At 41.8% G+C, this 21,666-nt stretch overlaps 1 protein-coding gene across 1 annotated transcript in view; it reads right to left on the bottom strand.

Moving 5' to 3' along the window:
- TANC1 (tetratricopeptide repeat, ankyrin repeat and coiled-coil containing 1) overlaps positions 1–1,694 on the bottom strand; it is a 212,023-nt gene extending 210,329 nt beyond the window's left edge. The window contains 2 exon segments of the mRNA XM_038421221.2: positions 1,369–1,385; positions 1,387–1,694. Of these exon segments, the coding sequence (XP_038277149.2) occupies positions 1,369–1,385; positions 1,387–1,485 (116 nt within the window). The 5' untranslated portion in view covers positions 1,486–1,694.
- Between the last annotated feature and the right edge of the window lie 19,972 nt (positions 1,695–21,666).

The raw sequence follows: 21,666 nt of genomic DNA, 5'->3' as shown, positions 1-21,666 counted from the left end.
CTTCACACCCTCCTTTGGGGTAGCTCAGTTTATCTTTTGACAATAGGGAAAGACAGCAGCATGTCACATGACATGGTGGCATATGCCCATTCTTTCTATGTGGCTGCAGTTGCTGTATATACTTGATGAAACAAATGCAAAGCAATTTTGTAAGCTTCTTAACTTCCCCTCCCTCAAATATCAATTAAAAACAGAACAAGTATTATCAGACCAAGATTTCTTGATTTCAGAGTTGTTCCCAGGCTAAGCAGAAAGTAGATTTTATTTGTTCTCCCATAAACATCAGAAAAATCCTGAACTAAAAGATAGGGGTAGGTCGTGTCCTTGTGAGTAAAATCCATGGACATGATGATTCTATAAAAACTGCACAAATAGGAGCCTTCAGCTTTCAGTTTGGAAAGGGACAAGGCTTCTTAACATCACTGTTCCCTCATTGCACCAGATGCCAGTCCAAACTACAAGCAACACCTGCTTTTTTGCCCCCCACCCCAACAATGCCTGAGCAAAGGCAAGGCTATTTCCATCAATGGCCCTCCTTTTCCCTTTCCCATATCCCACCTGTGCCAAAATGCCAGGCAGAGCTCAGCTTCCCAACCCCCAAATTGTGCCCAGGTGTCAGCCCCAATCCCCCCCCCCCTCCGCCAGAAACAAACAAACAGGGTAACGGTACCAGCCCCAGCCCGGCTTCCCACCAATACTACGTCCAGGGGTCTGCCCAACCTATCCTGTACCGCGAAACTTTGTCCATGTGTCAGCCCCCCCCTCCGCCCCAATATATTATGTCCACCCACCAGTCTAAGGCCAGGCCCATACAGTGTCCACATGCCAATTCCAGCCCAGCCTGGCCCATCCCAAGTGCAGGGGCCAGCCACGACCCACCCCCACCCTCTTCCTTCCAATACCGTGCCCAGGTGGCAGCCCCAGCCCACCCCCCCATACCGTGCCCAGGCTCCCCAGCCCACCCCCCCATATCGTGCCCAGGCGCCAGCCCCAGCCCCCCAGTGCCAGTGTTCAGGAGCCAGCCCCAGCCCCGCGCCCAGGCGCCGGCGCCGGCCCCAGCCCCTCAGGCCCGCGCCCAGCGTTGCCGCTCAGCAGAGGCCGAGCTCAGCGCCTCCCCCCCAAGTGACCTGCGAGCAAAGCGCCCTGCGGTTAAGCGCCAGGAGCCCCCTCAGGTTTCCTCCTCCCCCGCCCCAGGCCCAGGCCGGGGCCCCAGGCGCGGAGCCGCGGCGGGGCCGGGCTCCCAGGGGCACAGACATGCCCATGCACATTCCCAGCCTGAAACTTTCGCACGCACTTTCCAGCCCCACCCAGCCCCTGCAAACCCTCCGCGGCGAGGGGCACCGCTCGAGCGGCGGCGAGGGCACTTACCTCCCTTCCCCGCGGGGGCCGGCTCCTCAGCCCCTCTGCCCCCTCGGGCGCCTCTGCCCGGCCCTCGGTGCGTCCCGAGCGGGGCTCCTCCGGAGGCAGCCAGTGGGATGAGCTCATTGGAAGCAGGCGGCAACAACAACCGCCGCCTTACGCATTCTCCCTACGGCCGCCTCCCTCTCCCGAACGGACAGACTCCTGCTGGGGGAGGGGAGAGGGCTCCTGAATAGCACCCAGCTTACGCCAAGTACGCCCGATGCTCTGCCTGGCAGCCTCCCACGGCCGGGGCCGGGGCCGGGGCCGGGCTGGGCCCGTGAGATCCCTGAGCAGCGCCTCAGCGGGGCTGCGTCTACAAACAGAGCCCTGCCCTCACGGTCCAAAGTGACGACTGCTTGGAAAGAGGCAACCCATAAGGGAGCGATTAGCAGCGCCAGTGGGAGGAGACGGAGACTCAGCCAGGCTGGTTTTGCTGTAGCGAGGGTCCCAGCTAGGGTTTGCCTTGCCCGTCTGCCTATCCTTAACATCAGCAGTGCAAAACAGAAGCCAAATGCAAATTTAAAATGAATAAGGCCAGCCGATGGGGTCACCCGGGTTAAAAATCATTTGCATCCGGACTTGTGGGTCGCCCGCTGCTGTTGCCTGTGAGTTATCAAGTTGTTGTTATCTTCTCTCCGTGTTCCATGTTATGAACTTGTGTATGATGCTTGTTGTAATTATACCTTCTTTCTTTTCTTTTCTGCACTGCATGTTCTTGTTCAGGTGTGTGTTGTATGTTGTGTCTGCGTTCTAACTGGTGTGTGTGCCTTGGTGTTCGCTGCTGTCATATGTCACACATTATCAGTATTATAAAGTACTACACAATAGCCAGATAATTTGGATAGGGCAGTTTACAAAAAAAGGGAAGATTTTTAATGTCTCAATGAAATACAGTGCAAAAATTCTTCATTATTAGAGGATGAAACTTAAAAAACTGCTTTAAAATCAACCCAAATGTGATGGTATCTCCCTCCAAATCACTGAGTCTTCACAGGCCTATGCTGTTTGTTTGTGTTTCAATTCAAATATATTTGTATCACCTTTAATAACATCTTAATACTTTTTATTTATTATTTTATGATCCTGTTTTCTCCCATTTTTATTTTTGTTTGTTTGAAAGCAAGTGTGAAGCTTTGCGGGGGTTCCCAAACTTTTTGCTGGCCTGACCCCATTTTAATTAATTATTTCCTCCTGGGACCCTAGACACTAGGGAGGACACCATTTTGAAGAACAACATGGCATCCGCTATACAGTATGACCTCGCATGCACTGTATGTGTGAGGTGACTCCTCATGTAGGACACCATTTTCCCCTTCAAAATGGCATCTTCCACATAGCATGACCTCATATGTAAGGTGCATGTGATGTCAAGCTGTGTGGAGGATACCATTTGGTAGGGGAAAATGGTGTCTTCCACAGAGTATGACCTCACAGGCACCACACAAGAGAAGTCATGCTGGGTGAAGCAAAATGGCATTCTCTGCACACTGAGGATCATCACAACCTCATCTCCAGATACTGCAACACTACTTGGAATCACAACCCACAGGCTGGAACTACTCTGTTACATGAACATTGAAAAAGGTGGGTTTGACCTACCATGTAGCTATTATAGTTGGCAGAGGTAGTGATGACCTATAGCTAAGATTGCCCAACACTTTATTTTCACTGCACAGAATGGTGGTCACAGAATGAACTGAGGTCAGGTAGTTATTGAAGCTATTATCTGTACACTCCTTGCCTCATTTGTTGCAGAAGTTGGAAGGTATGTAGCGAATAAGACAGAGAGCTGAAGGAAGAGAAAGGATGAGCCAGAGAGCGGATTTGTAGAGAGTTAGCAGGGCTGGGAATGTGTGTGTGAGAGTTGAATGCCATGCTGGAGAACTGGATTCTATCATTGCCTCCGCTGCAAAGTTCCAGTGTGCTGCTGAGCAAGTTGCTCAAACTAGACATTCCACAAATGGCTGCTAATTGTCTTCTCATTTTCTGAATGCCCAACCTGAGACTCCAGGTCTGATTTGCAGAAGTACTGAGCCTTCACAACTGCAACTGAGGTCAAGGGGAGCACTATCCTGAACGTACTGATGCATGGATGTATCTAAGGACAGCCTAAAACAGTCTGAGCCCAGGGCATGAATTGCCACAATCATTCTAGTAAGGTTTTAACTCTGAAACACAAGCTACATCTTTACTGCAAAAATAGGTGTGTTTTTACATTGAGATATCTAACTTTAGATAGCTATTTTGATGTAAAATCCTTGTGTAAACAAAGCATAGGTAGCTTTTACCTCAATGTAACAAGTAGAGGCCAAATCCGTACCCCCATCTGTGGGTTACTTTAAACAAGATAAACACTATAGTGCCTTATCTGCATTAGGATTTTACATCAGGGTAGCTATTTCGAGTTAGATCTTGATGTAAAATATCTTTTTTGTGCAGTGAAGACGTAATGTTAGTGACGGCAATTTAAATGTCATCATTAGCTATTTCATAGTTGATAATTTTAGCAGAAACATCCATCTAATGTTCTAATCTCACAATTCCAAACTGCCTCCCACACCTGTGCAGGAACCACAAACCTCAACTATCCCCTGCCTAGATACCAATTTCACCCCTTGCAATTTCTACTATTATGCTATTATTCATTATCAATAAAAAATTTTGCAGCACATTGAAAATGTGGAGACAGAGTAAAATAAACTGAATTTAATATAAGAAATATGGGATTCCTGTGCAGAAGGAGTTATTTATTTTCATATTTAATTAATTAAAAATATACATTTTTAATCTTAATGAAGCTGCTGAATAACTGTTAGAGTGCCAAAACATCCAGTTTGCCACGCTGTACACATAGCCTTTCCACAATGCCAGTAAGAGGTTTAGGATAGATCCCATGGATGTGTTGATAAACATGTCATAGGACTATTTACAAAAGTTACACCCCACCAGAATATTTAAACATGAATACCATATGTGGTAATAGAATTACAAAACGAAATAGAAACAAGGAGTGTTAGTGTCCTAACCACTAACACTAACACGGCTGCTACTCTGAAACCTGTCCTAACCATGATGCAGTTAAATTTTATCTGCTGCTTGTGTTTTCATTTTGACTTTCTCTAACAGCTTAGTAGCTGAAAATTTATCCCAAAATAAGGACAGATTGTTGTGCACAACTCACCGTATGGCTGGATACAGTACATCAGCTTCTCTTCCTTCCTGTAGAGAATTGTTGTTGATCACATTCCATTCCCTCCTTTTTGCTTGTGTGATTGGGTCTATCTCTGGAAAAAAGGAGCTTTTCTGACCCTCAAAGGCGATTTCTTTCTTGGATCTGGCAGCCTTTACGATTCTTTGTGTCTGAAATCTGAAACAAGAAACCGCGAGACTTACAAGTCCAGTGTTCTGTGATGTGTTCCTGCTCAGGATCCTGAAGTATTGCTGAATAATGTGATAGTCCTCTGTATCTAAGTCAAGGAGCTTTGGGACACTATTCAGAATAAAGTCAATTGGATTTAGGTCCTGCTGTTCCACAGGGAAGCTCAAGACCAGGTATTTTTAGCTGTAGCTTGATTGTGAAGGTTCTCTACTTGTCTTTCAGTACAGTAATATGTTTGATCACAAAAAAAAATCATTCCTCTCATCAGTAGCTTCCTCATGGGAGGAGTTGCGTCCACAGCTGTTTTTCCACTTGCTCTATTCCCCTGTCTGCTCCTTCAACTCAGTTGTTCAGATAATTTGTCTGAGCCAACGGATTTTCCAGCTTTGTTCCACAGAGGTTATGGCTCCCCTTATATCCTCAAATTTATTATGCAACCCCTCAAGGTTTTTAAAGAGCTGTTCTGATCACCAAGAGCCTCATCCTGAGATGATAAATACTGCAGCAGACTGACTAGCAACATGGGGGCCCAGGGAGCTAAGAAATCCGATTTCTTTGCTGTCTTTGTCCATTTTCACTAAATTTTGCTACTAATTTTGGACTCACATCTTTAGCTGCTGTTTCAGCTCTATTTCTTTTGGTTTTGTTGGGCTATTTTTTAGACGCAGCTGCTTTATTCTGCCTAGTTCCACCCCATCTATGTACTTTTTGTTAGAAGGTTGTTGACTTACTGAAAATTTCTTAATAAAATATATTTTTATTGACTTTACAAGAAAAAAAACACAAAAATCAAAATAAAACAAAATAAAGTTACAAATAATATCTTTGTTAAACTACTTTATGATCGGTAAATATTATGACTCCAATCCTGAAAGCTCTTCTGCATGGGCAGATCCCTGTGCAGCGTCTCAATGACTTCAGTGGTACCACCAGTCACACATATCAAGTGAGTCATATGCATGAGTATTTGCAGAATTGCAATTCATCTCCTGCAACACTTTCACTATACGGAATACACACAAATAATTATGTATATGAGTAAGTGTTTGCAGAACAGGCAGCAAATTTTAAGCTCCTGGAGGCAGAATGTATCTTTTTTGGCTTTAGCATACCATGTAAACCTATGGCACTGTATAAATAATAAAAATAATAAACATTAACTAAAAAAACTCTAAATGTCACTCTGTTTGATCATTTTTCCAATTAATAATTTGTTCCCTACAGTTTCTTTCATCCTCTCTTTTCCAGTTCTGATACCTGTATTGCCTCTCCTCTCCCAACCCTTGCTCCTGTTATGTCTACTCTTTCCCAGCCCCCTCCAGTTCTCTGTTCTGTTTGCTCTGTGTACAGGTTGGCAGCAAAGTGAAATTTACCAGAAACTTGACCTCTGTGCAAGGTCTGGCCCGGCGGACAGCACTTCAGAGAACAGGGTGCTAGTAAATTTTGCTTTACTGCCAGTCTGCCAGCACTTCATTTCTGTAAGGCATACAGAGGAAAGATAACAAATAAAAGCCTGTCATTACACCACAGGAATTGTTGCCCTGAGGGGATAAAACTGTATTTTGTGGGTGTGTATGCCTGCCTACATCCAAGTTCTTACATTTTTCTATTTAAAAACTCATCTTGAGCTAGGGTCAACATCAATGATCACACTGGAACAGTCAGTGCTTGGAAATAAACTAAGAAAACTGAGGTTTCAGAGTAGCAGCCGTGTTAGTCTGTATTCGCAAATTTCTTTGTAAGAAAACTGAAAATCTCATAAAATGCTCCAGAACAAAAGCTGACAACGAATATGGTGCTTAAAGCAAAGTCAAGTCAGAGATACTGTACTGCAAGATGAGACTTAAGTGGCCCATCTTATTCTTTTTCCTTTTTATGAGTTAATTGCACATTAATATTAATTCTTTATTTAACTTTTGTACATTTTTTGTAGGCTCGGTTGGGGGTGGGGTAGGCAGTGGTGTTTTTTGTTGTTGTTGCTCTTATGAACCAGAAAAGAAGCAATGGGTACTAAACTTCTCTGAAAAAAAAAAGAAAAGAAATTAAGTGTAACTACTCAGTTCATGCAAGTGTTACAATCCATGAACACGTACAGCCAGAGACATTCTGGTCAGAAACAGCCAAATACACACAAAGCGTGAGAAACAGAACCCATGATCTTAGGTTCCAGATATTATAGGGATCTACCCCGCATGCTAGAGTAAGTCCTCTAATTTAGCTGGTCACACAGGAAGCATATAATGAACTGGCTAGAGTGTATATGTACTCCACTACCCACTATTGGATGGAGTAAGAATTGCTGGACAGCGCGTGAGGAAAGTGGTCAGTGGAAGCATGTGACTAAAAGAACCAGGCAGAGGAAAAGACGGGCTAGTGAAGAAGAAATAGAGCTTAGGAAAAAGTTTGCAGAGTTGGAAAATGAAGAAGGGGCTCAGCAGGTACCTGTTGAAGGTGGAAGGGTAAGGAAGAATAGAAGAGAGGCTAGTCCTATAGGAAAAGCGGAAGAGTCAAGGGAGACTACACCAAATAGGAGCCCCAGGAGGATACAGGATGGGTTGAAGAGGATTATAAGGGAAAATAGGAATGGAAAGAACTTGCAGCCAGAGGGAACAGGGGAGAGACTGGAGAATAGCACTGTCACCAGGAAAAGGCAGGTCTATGTGATAGGGGACTCTTTATTGAGAAGAATAGACAGGCCTGTAATTAGAGCTGATCCAGAGAATAGAAGGGTGTGCTGTCTTCCGGGTGCTAAGATACAGGATGTAGACCTGAGGTTGAAAAGGATCCTAAAGGGAGCAGAAAAGAATCCCTAATTATCCTTCATGTGGGAACCAATGATACGGCTAGATTCTCGCTGGAAAGTATTAAGGGAGACTATGCTAGGCTGCGGAAGATGCTTAAGGAAATTGAGGCTCAGGTGATCTTTAATGGGATCCTTCCTGTTCCTAGAGAAGGGCAACAAAGGTGTGACAAGATTATGACTGTCAACAGATGGCTTAGGCAGTGGTGCTATAAGGAGGGCTTTGGGATGTATGGCCACTGGGAGGCATTCACAGACAGAGGACAGTTCTCTCGGGATGGACTTCATCTGAGTAGGGAAGGAAATAGACTTCTAGGATCAAGGTTGGCACAACTGATAAAGAGAGTTTTAAACTAGGAATTTCGGGGAGATGATTGGGAGATGTCCAGGTAATCTCCACGCCAGATTTTAGCATTGAGAGGGAAGAAGACGAAGTAAGAAAGGATACAGCCGTGGGTAGGAGAATGTATATAAGGAGCGAGAGCGGTGTGGATACTAGTCTAATAGGTTATACTGGCTGTAGAATGACTGTGCCTAATAGGATACAACATGTGAGCGAGGCCAAACAGCAAAAATTAAGATGTTTGTACACCAATGCAAGGAGCCTAGGCAACAAAATGGAGGAACTAGAGCTACTGGTGCAGGAAGTGAAACCAGATATTATAGGGATAACAGAAACATGGTGGAATAGTAGTCATGACTGGACTACAGGTATTGAAGGGTATGTGCTGTTTAGGAAAGACAGAAACAAAGGTAAAGGGGGTGGAGTAGCATTGTATATCAATGATGAGGTAGAATGTAAAGAAATAAGAAGCGATGCAATGGATAAGATAGAGTCCGTCTGGGCAAAAATTACATTGGGGAAGATAACTAGTAAAGCCTCTCCTACAGTAGTGCTTGGGGTGTGCTGTAGACCTCCGGGATCTAATTTGGATATGGATAGAGCCCTTTTTAATGTTTTTAATGAAGTAAATACTAATGAAAACCGTGACCATGGGAGACTTTAACTTCCCAGATATAGACTGGAGGACTAGTGCTAGTAATAATAATAGGGCTCAGATTTTCCTAGATGCGATAGCTGATGGATTCCTTCATCAAGTAGTTGCTGAACCGACTAGAGGGGATGCCATTTTAGATTTGGTTTTGGTGAGTAGTGAGGACCTCATAGAAGAAATGGTTGTAGGGGACAATCTTGGCTCAAGTGATCATGAGCTAATTCAGTTCAAACTAAATGGAAGGATTAACAAAAATAAATCTGCAACTAGAGTTTTTGATTTCAAAAGGGCTGACTTTCAAAATTAAGGAAATTAGTTAGGGAAGTGGATTGGACTGAAGAACTTATGGATCTAAAGGTAGAGGAAGCCTGGGATTACTTTAAATCAAAGCTGCAGAAGCTATCGGAAGCCTGTATCCGAAGAAAGGGGAAAAAATTCATAGGAAGGAGTTGTAGACCAAGCTGGATGAGCAAGCATCTTAGAGAGGTGATTAAGAAGAAGCGGAAAGCATACAGGGAGTGGAAGATGGGAGGGATCAGCAAGGAAAGCTACCTAATTGAGGTCAGAACATGTAGGGATAAAGTGAGAGAGGCTAAAAGTCGAGTAGAGTTGGACTTTGCGAAAGGAATTAAAACCAATAGTAAAAGGTTCTATAGCTATATAAATAAGAAGAAAACTAAGAAAGAAGAAGTGGGGCCGCTAAACACTGAGGATGGAGTGGAGGTTAAAGATAATCTAGGCATGGGCCAATATCTAAACAAATACTTTGCCTCAGTCTTTAATAAGGCTAAAGAGGATCTTAGGGATAATGGTAGCACGACAAATGGGAATGAGGATATGGAGGTAGATATTATCATATCTGAGGTAGAAGCGAAACTTAATGGGACTAAATCGGGGGCCCAGATAATCTTCATCCAACAATATTAAAGGAATTGGCACCTGAAATTGCAAGCCCATTAGCAAGAATTTTTAATGAATCTGTAAGTAGTACCAAATGATTGGAGAATTGCTAATATAGTTCCTATTTTTAAGAAAGGAAAAAAAAGTGATCCGGGTAACTACAGGCCAGTTAGTTTGACATCTGTAGTATGCAAAGTCCTGGAAAAAATTTTGAAGGAGAAATTAGTTAAGGACATTGAAGTCAATGGTAAATGGGACAAAATACAACATGGTTTTACAAAAGGTAGATCGTGCCAAACCAACCTAATCTCCTTTTTTGAAAAAGTAACAGATTTTTTAGAAAAAGGAAATGCAGTGGATCTAATTTACCTAGATTTCAGTAAGGCATTTGATTCCATGCCACATGGGGAATTATTAGTTAAATTGGAGAAGATGGGGATCAATATGAACATCAAAAGGTGGATAAGGAATTGGTTAAAGGGGAGACTGCAACGGATCCTACTGAAAGGAGAACTGTCAGGCTGGAGGGAGGTTACCAGTGGAGTTCCTCAGGGATCGGTTTTGGGACCAATCTTATTTAATCTTTTTATTACTGACCTTGGCACAAAAAGTGGGAGTGTGCTAATAAAGTTTGCAGATGATACAAAGCTGGGAGGTATTGCCAATTCGGAGAAGGATCGGGATATTATACAGGAAGATCTGGATGACCTTGTAAACTGGAGTAATAGTAATAGGATGAAATTTAATAGTGAGAAGTGTAAGGTTATGCATTTAGGGATTAATAACAAGAATTTTAGTTATAAGTTGGGGACGCATCAATTAGAAGTAACGGAAGAGGAGAAGGACCTTGGAGTATTGGTTGATCATAGGATGACTATGAGCTGCCAATGTGATATGGCTGTGAAAAAAGCTAATGCGGTTTTGGGATGCATCAGGAGAGGCATTTCCAGTAGGGATAAGAACGTTTTAGTACCATTATGCAAGGCACTGGTGAGACCTCACCTGGGATACTGTGTGCAGTTCTGGTCTCCCATGTTTAAAAAGGATGAATTCAAACTGGAGCAGGTACAGAGAAGGACTACTAGGATGATCCGAGGAATGGAAAACTTGTCTTATAAAAGGAGACTTAAGGAGCTTGGCTTGTTTAGCCTAACTAAAAGAAGGTTGAGGGGAGATATGATTGCTCTCTATAAATATATCAGAGGGATAAATACAGGAGAGGGAGAGGAATTATTTCAGCTCAGCACCAATGTGGACACAAGAACAAATGGGTATAAACTGGCCATCAGGAAGTTTAGACTTGAAATTAGACGAAGGTTTCTAACCATCAGAGGAGTGAAGTTTTGGAATAGCCTTCCAAGGGAAGCAGTGGGGGCAAAAGATCTATCTGGCTTTAAGATTAAACTCGATAAGTTTATGGAGGAGATGGGATAATGGGATTTTGGTAAGTAATTGATCTTTAAATATTCAGGGTAAATAGGACTAATCGCCTGAGATGGGATATTAGATGGATGGGATCTGAGTTACCCAGGAAAGAATTTTCTGTAGTATCTGGCTGGTGAATCTTGCCCATATGCTCAGGGTTTAGCTGATCGCCATCTTTGGGGTCGGGAAGGAATTTTCCTCCAGGGCAGATTGGAAGACGCCCTGGAGGTTTTTCGCCTTCCTCTGTAGCATGGGGCATGGTTGACTTGAGGGAGGCTTCTCTGCTCCTTGAAGTCTTTAAACCACGATTTGAGGACTTCAATAGCTCAGACATAGGTGAGGTTTTTCGTAGGAGTGGGTGGGTGAGATTCTGTGGCCTGCGCTGTGCAGGAGGTCGGACTAGATGATCTGAATGGTCCCTTCTGACCTTAATATCTATGAATCTATGTCCTACATACTGCTGACACTTTAGTTAAAGTAGCAGGACCTGTACTTCCAGAGCAAGTGGGATGTGGGTTCTATTCCTGCTGCCAGGGTGAAGCTCCAAGAGACCATGGTTTGCAGCATAGTGACCACAACCCTAAATTCCTAGGTGACCATCAATATATTACACTGTAAACACTTTAACAATTTCCCACCTTCCATCTAGTAGAGGGAGTGCAAAAAAGCTAGTTGATTACAGGAGTTCTTGCTCATTTTCTCTAGTGGGACCAAATAACATCTGAGTAGGGGGACTGGTTTGTGGTGGCAATTTACATAAGTTAGTCTGTTATGGAAAAAGACAAAAATAACAAATTTATTGTAAAAAAGACTAACATTCACAGATACCATTATTTTAATTAAAACCTCTTTTTATTGGAAAATCAAATTGTTGAGATGTACTTGATTGCATGTAACTTATGGGCAGCTGCCTGTTGAGGAATGCACCACCAGTAGCCTCCTGCTTGGAATACATGAGCCCCTGTGACAAATCATGGGGTCTGTGAGATTTCCTACTTACTCTTAGTTTTTTCCATGCAGCTCAGGTTTTAACTTGGCAGCCCTCATCTGCCTCATCAAATGGATCACCTGAAACTGTTATATCAGCTTGCCTAGATGCAAGAGTCTTTAAGCGGTAAAAATCATTAATAAATATTTTAAAATGTAAAAATCATTGAATCCATGAGTCCTAAGGACAATGCTACATCCTTGCTGTATTCAGTCAGTAAGGGCTGATCTGGATACTCTGATTCCTAAAGGACTAAATGGGCTAAATTTTGCTGTAGGTGATTATATGAGGACAGGATTTGGCTCACTGATTCTAAAGTCCTTTTATCTCCAGTGATTGCATGGTTTTCCCTATTCCTGCTAGAGTAGTTAATCTATTGCCTTTTGCCACTCTAGAGTTTCCATCGCTTTGGAAGGGCTACTAGAAGAAAAAGCAATATAACAACACAATTAGTGGCAGCAAAGTTATTACAAAATAAGGCTATAAAAACAAGATATCAAGAACATGATCAAGCAAATCGGCTGGAGTCATCCAGATTGTATGCTTTGCTAAAAGAAAAGGAGTACTTGTGGTATCTTAGAGACTTACAAATTTATTTGAGCATAAGCTTTCGTGAGCTACAGCTCACTTCATCAGATGCATTCAGTGGAAAATACAGTGGGGAGATTTATATACATAGAGAACATGAAACAATGGGTGTTACTATACACACTGTAAGGAGAGTGATCACTTAAGGTGAGATACTACCAGCAGAAGAGCGGGGGGGGGGGGGGGGAACCTTTTGTAGTGAGAATCAAGGTGGGCCATTTCCAGCAGCCGACAAGAACATGTGAGGAACAGTGTGTGTGTGTGGGGGGGGGAAATGAACATGGGGAAATAGTTTTACTTTGTGTAATGATCCATCCACTCCCAGACTCTATTCAAGCCTAAGTTAATTGTATCCAGTTTGCAAATTAATTCCAATTCAACACTCTCTCATTGGAGTCTGTTTTTGAAGATTTTTGTTGAAGAATGGTCACTTTTAGGTCGAGTGACCAGAGAGATTGATGTTATAATTCTTGACGTCTCATTTGTGTCCATTTATTCTTTTACGTAGAGTCTGTCCAGTTTGGCCAATGTACATGGCAGAGGGGCATTGCTGGCACACGATGGCATATATCACATTGGTAGATATGCAGGTGAACGAGCCTCTGATAGCGTGGCCGATGTGATTAGGCCTTATGACGGTGTCCCCTGAATAGATATGTGGACACAGTTGGCAACGGGCTTTGTTGCAAGAATCGGTTCCTGGGTTAGTGGTTCTGTTGTGTGGTGTGTGGTTGCTGGTGAGTATTTGCTTCAGGTTGGGGGGCTGTCTGTAAGCAAGGACTGGCCTGTCTCCCAAGATCTGTGAGAGTGATGGGTAGTCCTTCAGGATAGGTTGTAAATCCTTGATGATGCGTTGGAGAGGTTTTAGTTGGGGGCTGAAGATGATGGCTAGTGGCGCTCTGTTATTTTCTTTGTTGGGTCTGTCCTGTAGTAGGTGACTTCTGGGTACTCTTCTGGCTCTGTCAATCCGTTTCTTCACTTCAGCAGGTGGGTATTGTAGTTGTAAGAACGCTTGATAGAGATCTTGTAGGTGTTTGTCTCTGTCTGAGGGGTTGGAGCAAATGCGGTTGTATCGTAGAGCTTGGCTGTAAACAATGGATCGTGTGGTGTGGTCTGGATGAAAGCTGGAGGCATGTAGGTAAGTATAGCGGTCAGTAGGTTTCCGGTATAGGGTGGTGTTTATGTGACCATCGCTTATTAGCACCACTGTGTCCAGGAAGTGGATCTCTTGTGTGGACTGGTCATTGAGTTGATGGTGGGATGGAAATTGTTGAAATCATGGTGGAATTCCTCAAGGGCTTCTTTTCCATGGGTCCAGATGATGAAGATGTCATCAAAGTAACGCAAGTAGAGTAGGGGCATTAGGGGACAAGAGCTGACACGGCTGCTACTCTGAAACCTGTCATTATGCTTTGCTAGACTCCTTTCCTCTCCTTTCCATTCCTTATCCTCTTCTCAGTGTCAAAAAACTGATTATATCTAGAATCTTGATCAGGAGACAGAAATTATTAGATGAGCTTTGCCCTATATTTTATCTTGGCAGTCTCTCACTTATGAATCTGATTTCACAAGGAATGATTGATATCTAAGGAGGAAATAAGAGATGTATAAGATCTAATGACTTGCAGAATTTCATTGCTTATGGATGGTACATACACGGCAAAAGCAGTGCATTTACTTAGCATTGGCCCCAATTCAGGAATACTCTGAAGCATGTGCTTAAATGCTTTGCTGAATAGAGAGAGACTTAAACACCTGCTTAAGATTAAGCACATTTTAAGTGTTTTGTAAAAGTGAGGCCTTAGTGAAGAGTGTCAGTAGTACTAGCTCAAAATTTCTGCTTTGGGACATACCAAACGCACATATCCAAGAGATGAGCAGATTACAGAAGAACATCCATGGTACAGAGTTTAGAAGAAAGTCATGCTCCAAACGGGAGGAAGTTTTTGAACCCAAAGTTTATCACAAACTTACTGTATGTGACATTTTTATAAGGACTCAAAGAATAGTGAAGACTGATGGATAAACATCAGAGTAATGGAAAGGCAAATGTTTTCAATTTGAAAAAGCACCAGTTGTATGTCTGGAAATCAATTAATAGCTGGAAACTCTGCTTCCAATTTATTTTCGGTAGTGCCAAATTATTTTGATTTGTAGAAAATTAAGCCTTATCCTGAGGAGATTCCCCAGATGTAAAAAAATCTTTGAGTCTCCTTGAAAAATTAGAAGCACTGGAAACATTTAACTAAAAAAATAATCGGTAAAACTGTTAACAAGGACAACCATGCTTATGAACAATGATATTTTATAATTCCTACAATTTCATTTTTTGCCATTCAGGAATTAGCCACATCTGTGGCATGGGTCCAACATACAGATGGACAGGGTAGATGTGTTCCTTTAGATTTCTAAGAGTCTCTAGAGAAAGAAGGTCTCAAAAAGGACCCTCTGGAGTTTCTCAGATGTAACAAATGATAATCCATTCTTATGGTTATGTTAATTTAGTCCTATCAGGGTGGAGTTGAGAAGTTCATTGCTACCATGATCCTTCCTCCCTGCCAGTGATTGTGTCCATCAGAAAGCCATACTGGAAATAAATGAGGGTTGGGGAGTATTCTTTCAAAGATTTGTTACAAATACTTAGTGTTTTTTTATATTTGTTTTTGATTTTAGGGACAAATGAAGGATCCCAGATCGTAAGGCACACAGGAAAGAGAAAGTTCAGTGCTCTTTTGGTGGTGGCTGGAGGCATGATGTCTATGTAGGGCAGTAGAAATCCTTCAAGTGAGCTGGGGAAAGTGCACACAGCAATGATCCCTGCTGCTCCTTCTGAAAAGGTGTAGAATTCTCTCCTCCCAGTACTGTTTGACACAACTGGTCACAGTGGAAGGAAAGTCATAGGCATGCCCCGAGCACACTCACACACAGTCCTCTAGACTATGTTTAACAGCAATAGACACCACCAGGATCTAAGCCCTTAAACACAGTCTGTGACACACAAAACTCAGTACAAAGGACCAAAAACCATGTTCTTAAAGATGGATGAGGGGAAGATCCTGGGTAAGATTTGGGGGTGAAATTTTTTCTTGAGTTTTCCTTTTCTGTTGTCTGCTGGCTGAGATTAGTTGTTACTGTCACAAACCAAGACATAGGCAGTCTTGCCTACTAGTCAGAGCTGGAGTCAGCGGCCAGGAACAGCGCCAAATATCAGAGTCAGAAACCAGGAATCAGGGCTGGAGTGGAGTGGAGTGGAATGGACTGGTCTAGACTGGACTGAACTATGCTGGGCTGGGCCGGAACAAGGCTGGCAACAAGGCAGGATCAGGGCTGGAGCAAAACAGTCACAGAAGAGATCACAGCTGCAGGCATGGGCATTAAGCAGCCAGAGATTGGTTGTTGCTGTTGGGCTTAAAAGTGGACTTGCTGACTTCAGCAGCCAATAAGACAGCCCTGCTGTGGCTCAGCTGTACTCATAGGCTGCCTAGACAGAGCCGCCCGGGGGTAAGTGGGGCAATTTGTCCCAGGCCCCGGGGCAATATACTATACTATACTATAGTATTGCAACTTTTTTTTATGGAAGCGTCCCCCAAAATTGCTTTGCCCCAGGTTCCCTGAATCCTCTGGATGGCACTGTGTGTAGAGACTGGGTAGGTGCAGCTGCAAGCCATCATTCTTGACAGATACTTCTATTTGATTATTCTGTGCTACTCTCTTGGAGAATTAGTTTGATTTGTGTACCAGTATTAATGGTGTAGGGTGATTACGCTAAGTCTAGTTATTGCCAGGTTGCTCGCACCTTCTGTTTCAGTGCTTTTTTTAGTACCAAATTTAAATACATAAATAGAAAGACAAGATAAATGCAGCCAGGAAATGTGAAAGGAAAAGTGCCATATAGTCTTGCTCATTCTTTCTTTCCTTCTGTGGCTTTTCTAAATAAATGTGCCATCAAATCTGGTGAAAATATGTTGCTGAATGTAAGAAGTGACACCACATCTGTTCTATCCAAAAATCATCTAATCTAAGTTAGCTTCAGAATCTTCTTAATGGTATTTAAGATGACCTTCCATCATTGCAAAGATTCCATTAATTACATCAAACTCCCACACAATTTTTAATCCTATGTTAGTGTTTCTATTTGATTAAGAAGTTTATCAAGAGCGCCATTAATTTCTTTAATCATCAGTCTACATGCATATCTGCAATAAGGTCCCATATACGATTATAAATAGCTACTTGCAATGTTTAGTCCGTTGCTCCACTGAGATGTATCTAGAAATTTATTAGTCTTCAAGGAAAGACTGATCCTCTTAGCTGCTAATACAGATCTTGGATGCCATTGTTTCTAATATATATAGAGAGATCATCATCATCTTACTAATTCTACTAGCTTCCTAAGTGAAGCTCTTAGGCTATGTCTACAATGGCAATAGAATGACAAAACTTTTGTCTTTCAGAGGAGTTAAACCTTCCCTCCACCCCCCACAAGACAAAAGTTTTGCCACAACAAGTGCTGGTATGAACAGCAGTGCTGGTATGAGCACTCTCCTGCCAACAATGCAAACACCGTTCATTGGGGGGAGGAAGTTTATTGTTGGCAGGAGAGCAGACAAACAGTGCTACACTGCCCAATTTTTAGCAGCATGGCTGTAACGACACAGCTGGGTTGCTAAAAGCTGCGTAGTATAAACAAGCCAATTTTGACCTACTAACTTTAGAAAACATAAATTCCAGTTTTCCAAAAGTTTTCTAAATCCCTTAACCATAGGGCATCTTTGGACCTGTAGAGCTGATGATGTCAGATCTATGTAGTTTCTGAAGTTAACAAAGGCCTCCCTTCAACGTAACCATCCTGAAGCCCGACCTCCTGAATGCAGCCAGACTGAAAATGCATCATACAAATACATAGAATCATAGGACTGGAAGGGACCTCGAGAGGTCATCTAGTCCTGTCCGCTACACTCATGGCAGGATTAAGTATTATCTAGACCATTCCTGACAGGTGTTTGTCTAATCTGCTTTTAAAAATCTTCAATGATGGAGTTCTAAGGCACTTTATTGCAGTTCTTAATTACCCTGACAGGAAGTTTTTCCTAACTGTTCAACCTAAACTGCCCTTGCTGCCATTTAAGCTGATTGCTTCTTGTCCTATCCTCAGAGGTTAAGGAGAACAATTTTTCTTCCTCCCCCTTGAAACAACCTTTTATGTACTTGAAAACTGTCATCATATCCCCTCTCATTCTTCTCTTCTCCAGACTAAACAAACCCAGTTTTTTCAATCTTCCCTCATAGGTCATGTTTTCTAGACCTTTAATCATTTTTGTTTCTCTTCTCCAGACTTTCTCCAATTTGTCCACATCTTTCCTAAAATGTGGCTCCCAGAACTGGACACAATACTCCAGCTGAGGCCTAATCAGTGTGGAGTAGAGCGGAAGAATTACTACTTATGACTTGCTTACAACACTCCTGCTAATACATCCCAGAATGATGTTTGCTTTTTTTGCAACAGAAATGTTACATTGTTGACTCATATTGTGTGATCCTTGTGATCCACTATGACCCCGAGATCCCTTTCCACAGTATTCCTGCCTAGGCAGTCATTTCCCATTTTGTAAGTGTACAACTGATTGTTCCCTTCTAAGTGGAGTACTTTGCATTTGTCCTTATTGAATTTAATCCTATTTATTTCAGACCATTTCTCCAGTTTGTCCAGATCATTTTGAATTTTAATCCTATCCTCCAAAGCACTTGCAACCCCTCCCAGCTTTGTATTGTCCGCAAACTTTATAAGTGTACTATGATGTTACAAAAAAGAACTTCTTAAACAACAGTTAGAAATAAATTAAAGGCAGAGGAGAAACTGGACCAAATTCAGACTTGGTGTAAATGGGTGCAGTCAATGAAGTTGTCTGTTTACATCAGTGTTGACTTTAAACTGCTATATCCAACCTTCAATAGATCTACATGCACCAGTCCATGTTAACTCTGATAGTGACTAGAGCAGACTATGAAGAAGTGCTGCTGAGAAATCATTTTGCCTTTTAAAATGTACATATTTATTATAGACACAAAGTGTGTGAAGTAATATCTTTTATTGGACCAACTTATGTTGGGGAGAGAGACCCATAGAAGAGCTCTGTGCAAGCTCAATAGCTTGTCTCTCTCGCTAACAGAAGTTGGTCCAATAAAAGACATTAACTCATCCTTGTTTCTAATATCCTGGGACCAACACTGCTACCACAACACTGCATACAAACATTTTATTTTGCATTTTCATAAATCTCCGAAAATCTCACTGCCTACATGTCCCTCCAAAATACCTGTATTATATTCAAATAGTTTGGTGTTGAGATTGTTCTGTTAGAAATGTATAATACAATAGGATCTGCAAAATAGCATGATTCTGAAATCTACTCCTCTGAATTCAATGCCAATGTAGTATGTTTGCCACTAATTTATTTTGATCATATTTCATTTGTAATTAATTTGTTCAAATATGAAGATCATATGTGTGGGTGGATACTAGAAATGGTAAGAAGAAATGTGATTTCCCCCTTCCCCTCCCCCGCTATAAATGATGTGGTATATAGGTTTATAATTCAGTTTTTGGGTGAAGTCCTCTGTGGTTTGTGCAAACCTTAGCATGATACTGAAAGAACTACATCTTTCCTTTTAATGCTTGCTTTTTAAAATTGTTGCAGTAAAATTTGTGTGTGGATTAAAAAGAATGGCTCAGTGATAGGAGGATACTATAATGTAATCACTGGACAGCTCAACTGGTGGAGGCTGTATAAATTGTAGGTGAACAGCAACATCTTGTGGCATAAAAAAGGCAGGTATAATTAACAGCTAATGTTAATCTTTTCTGAAGTGCAGATATAGCATGTGGGTTCCAGCACATTAAAGAGACAACATGGGCAAGATAATATATTTTGTTGATCCAGTGAAAGATATTACCTCACCCACCTTGTCTCTCTAATTTTTTATCACAAGATTCTTCTAGACATGACTGTGAATCATTAACATGTCCTTTGAATAATGTCCACTTAACTCTCAGCAAATAAGAAAAACAAGTTTAAAATTAGCCTCTGCTAGAGTTTCAAGTGCTCACAAAAACTTCAGAATCTTAGCCTCTCCTCTTTTCTTAGTCTTCTTTCCTCTTCCCTCCCTTCCCCTCAATCCAGTTTATTAATGTAGCACCTTAGGGCCCTAGTCACAGATCAGGACCTTGTTGTACTAGGCACTGTATAAACGCAGAACAAAAAGACTGTCCTTCCATTTTCCAATCTCTTGATAACAAAGGCTTCTGGAGCACTAGACTGAACCTCCCAAAAGTAATTTTCCATGACAAACACAATAAGATATAGAAAGTGCCCTAATATTTGAAGGTGAAATAAATTGTTTAATTAAACATTTATGCTCCAGTGAAGAGTAAATTGTATTGTTGTATAATCAGAATATATATTTTCCGTATCCCCAAACTAATAATGAACACCAGAGTATTTGTTAAATACTGAATATGAAGACCTAGACCTCTCAAAATCATGTAAGATATGACAGTGAGATACGGAGTCAGTTAACAGTGTGTATTCAGTACCATCAATAATAAACAGGGCCGTCAGAGAGCTGAATCCATCAATCTCAGCATGTGTCCACTGCATAAGAGGAAACCAGCCATTGAGTAAAAGGAAGACTATAATTTCTTTGTCTCAGTAGTTGCAGATGACTGTGAAAATGGATACCAAGTACCTGCCTAGTAAATAAAGTCTTCTATAAAAAACTGACTTGGCAGCTCCCTCTCTATCCAGAAAGCTTGACGCCCTGGAAAGCCAGATAGACCAGAGGCAAGACTGATAGATCATTGGAAGTGTGTGAAAGATCCCACGATACACGCCCTACACCAGAAAAAGTATGTATCATGGCAATACAAAAATGGCCACTGGGAAGTCTGCTAGACCAGCACTCATCCTGTAAATACCAAGGAGTGACAACCAGGGAGGATAGACATTTTTGCAAAAATGCATTATTGGGCTCTCAAAGCATATTTACCTGCTTGACTGTGAACTTTTTATGGGGGTTATGTAACAAGAGACACAATTACAATATAAGTTACACAGAAAAAACTGGAATTAGAACCCTGATTGAGATCCAAAACCAGACCTCTGCCACTTCAACTAAAGGAGAGCTTAGTTGGGAGTTATAACAGGTGCCTTATCTTATACATAGGTGGACCAGTCACTAGAAGATGATGTAACACACACTTTACAGTGTATCTTGATCTGTATATATTTTTAATATTGGGGGAAGGTTCATATGCTGGGAATGGCTTTGTACCTTGGTGTTCATTTTTACAAGGCTGGAAGCATGAGCTTGACAGACTCAAGGGGATAGGTTCTTATGTAAAGCTCTTTATATTTTTTTATTAATAGTTTCATGACTTAGATTTTTTTCTCATTCCATCTAAGGGAGAATGTCAAATTGTTGTCTATTCTTCGATAAGTCTTCAATGCATCCATACACTTAAATTACAATATTACATATGAATCAAAGACTTATTCCAATATTACTAAAAACATAGTTTTATGGTTGATGCCATACTCTATCATATCTCCATCATGAACTGACTAAACTATGAATTCAGTGAGCTTGATTGAGACATTGCCTTGTAAAGGGTAAAATTCATGCTTGTGCATCAGGCCAGCCCAAGGCCTATGCATCACTAAAAACCTTCAAACGGGACTAATGAGGGAATTAAACAGACCCTCTGCACAGAGGTAAATTTCACCTTCAGTAACCAACTCAGTATCTACTGAATTCCCATGGAGGTTTTTTCCATGGAATTCATTGGCACTTGGCTTGAGGTCTTACCCATTTGTGTAAAGTGTTTTGAGGTTTACAGACGACAAACCACTATAAGAATTAAACTATAATATATTGCTGTTATTCCAACTGTCAAGATGATGAAAGAAAATCAGGCAGGGGGAAATATATTCGTCATGAAAAGTTAAAAATGAAAAGGACATTGACAAGAATATTTCATTTTTGTTCACTCTGTTTATAGCAATAGTCACCAACCAGTCGATCGCGATCAACTGATCGATCCTAAAGAATCTCCCAGTCGATTGTGATCTCCAGTGGTGCAGTTGGGCTCCCTGACTGCCCCAGCCCCACACCACTCCTGGAAGTGGCTAAC

The sequence above is a fragment of the Dermochelys coriacea genome, chromosome 11 (genome assembly GCF_009764565.3).
Source record: "Dermochelys coriacea isolate rDerCor1 chromosome 11, rDerCor1.pri.v4, whole genome shotgun sequence".
Taxonomy (NCBI): domain Eukaryota; kingdom Metazoa; phylum Chordata; order Testudines; family Dermochelyidae; genus Dermochelys; species Dermochelys coriacea.
This window is presented reverse-complemented; position numbering and strand designations above follow the sequence as displayed.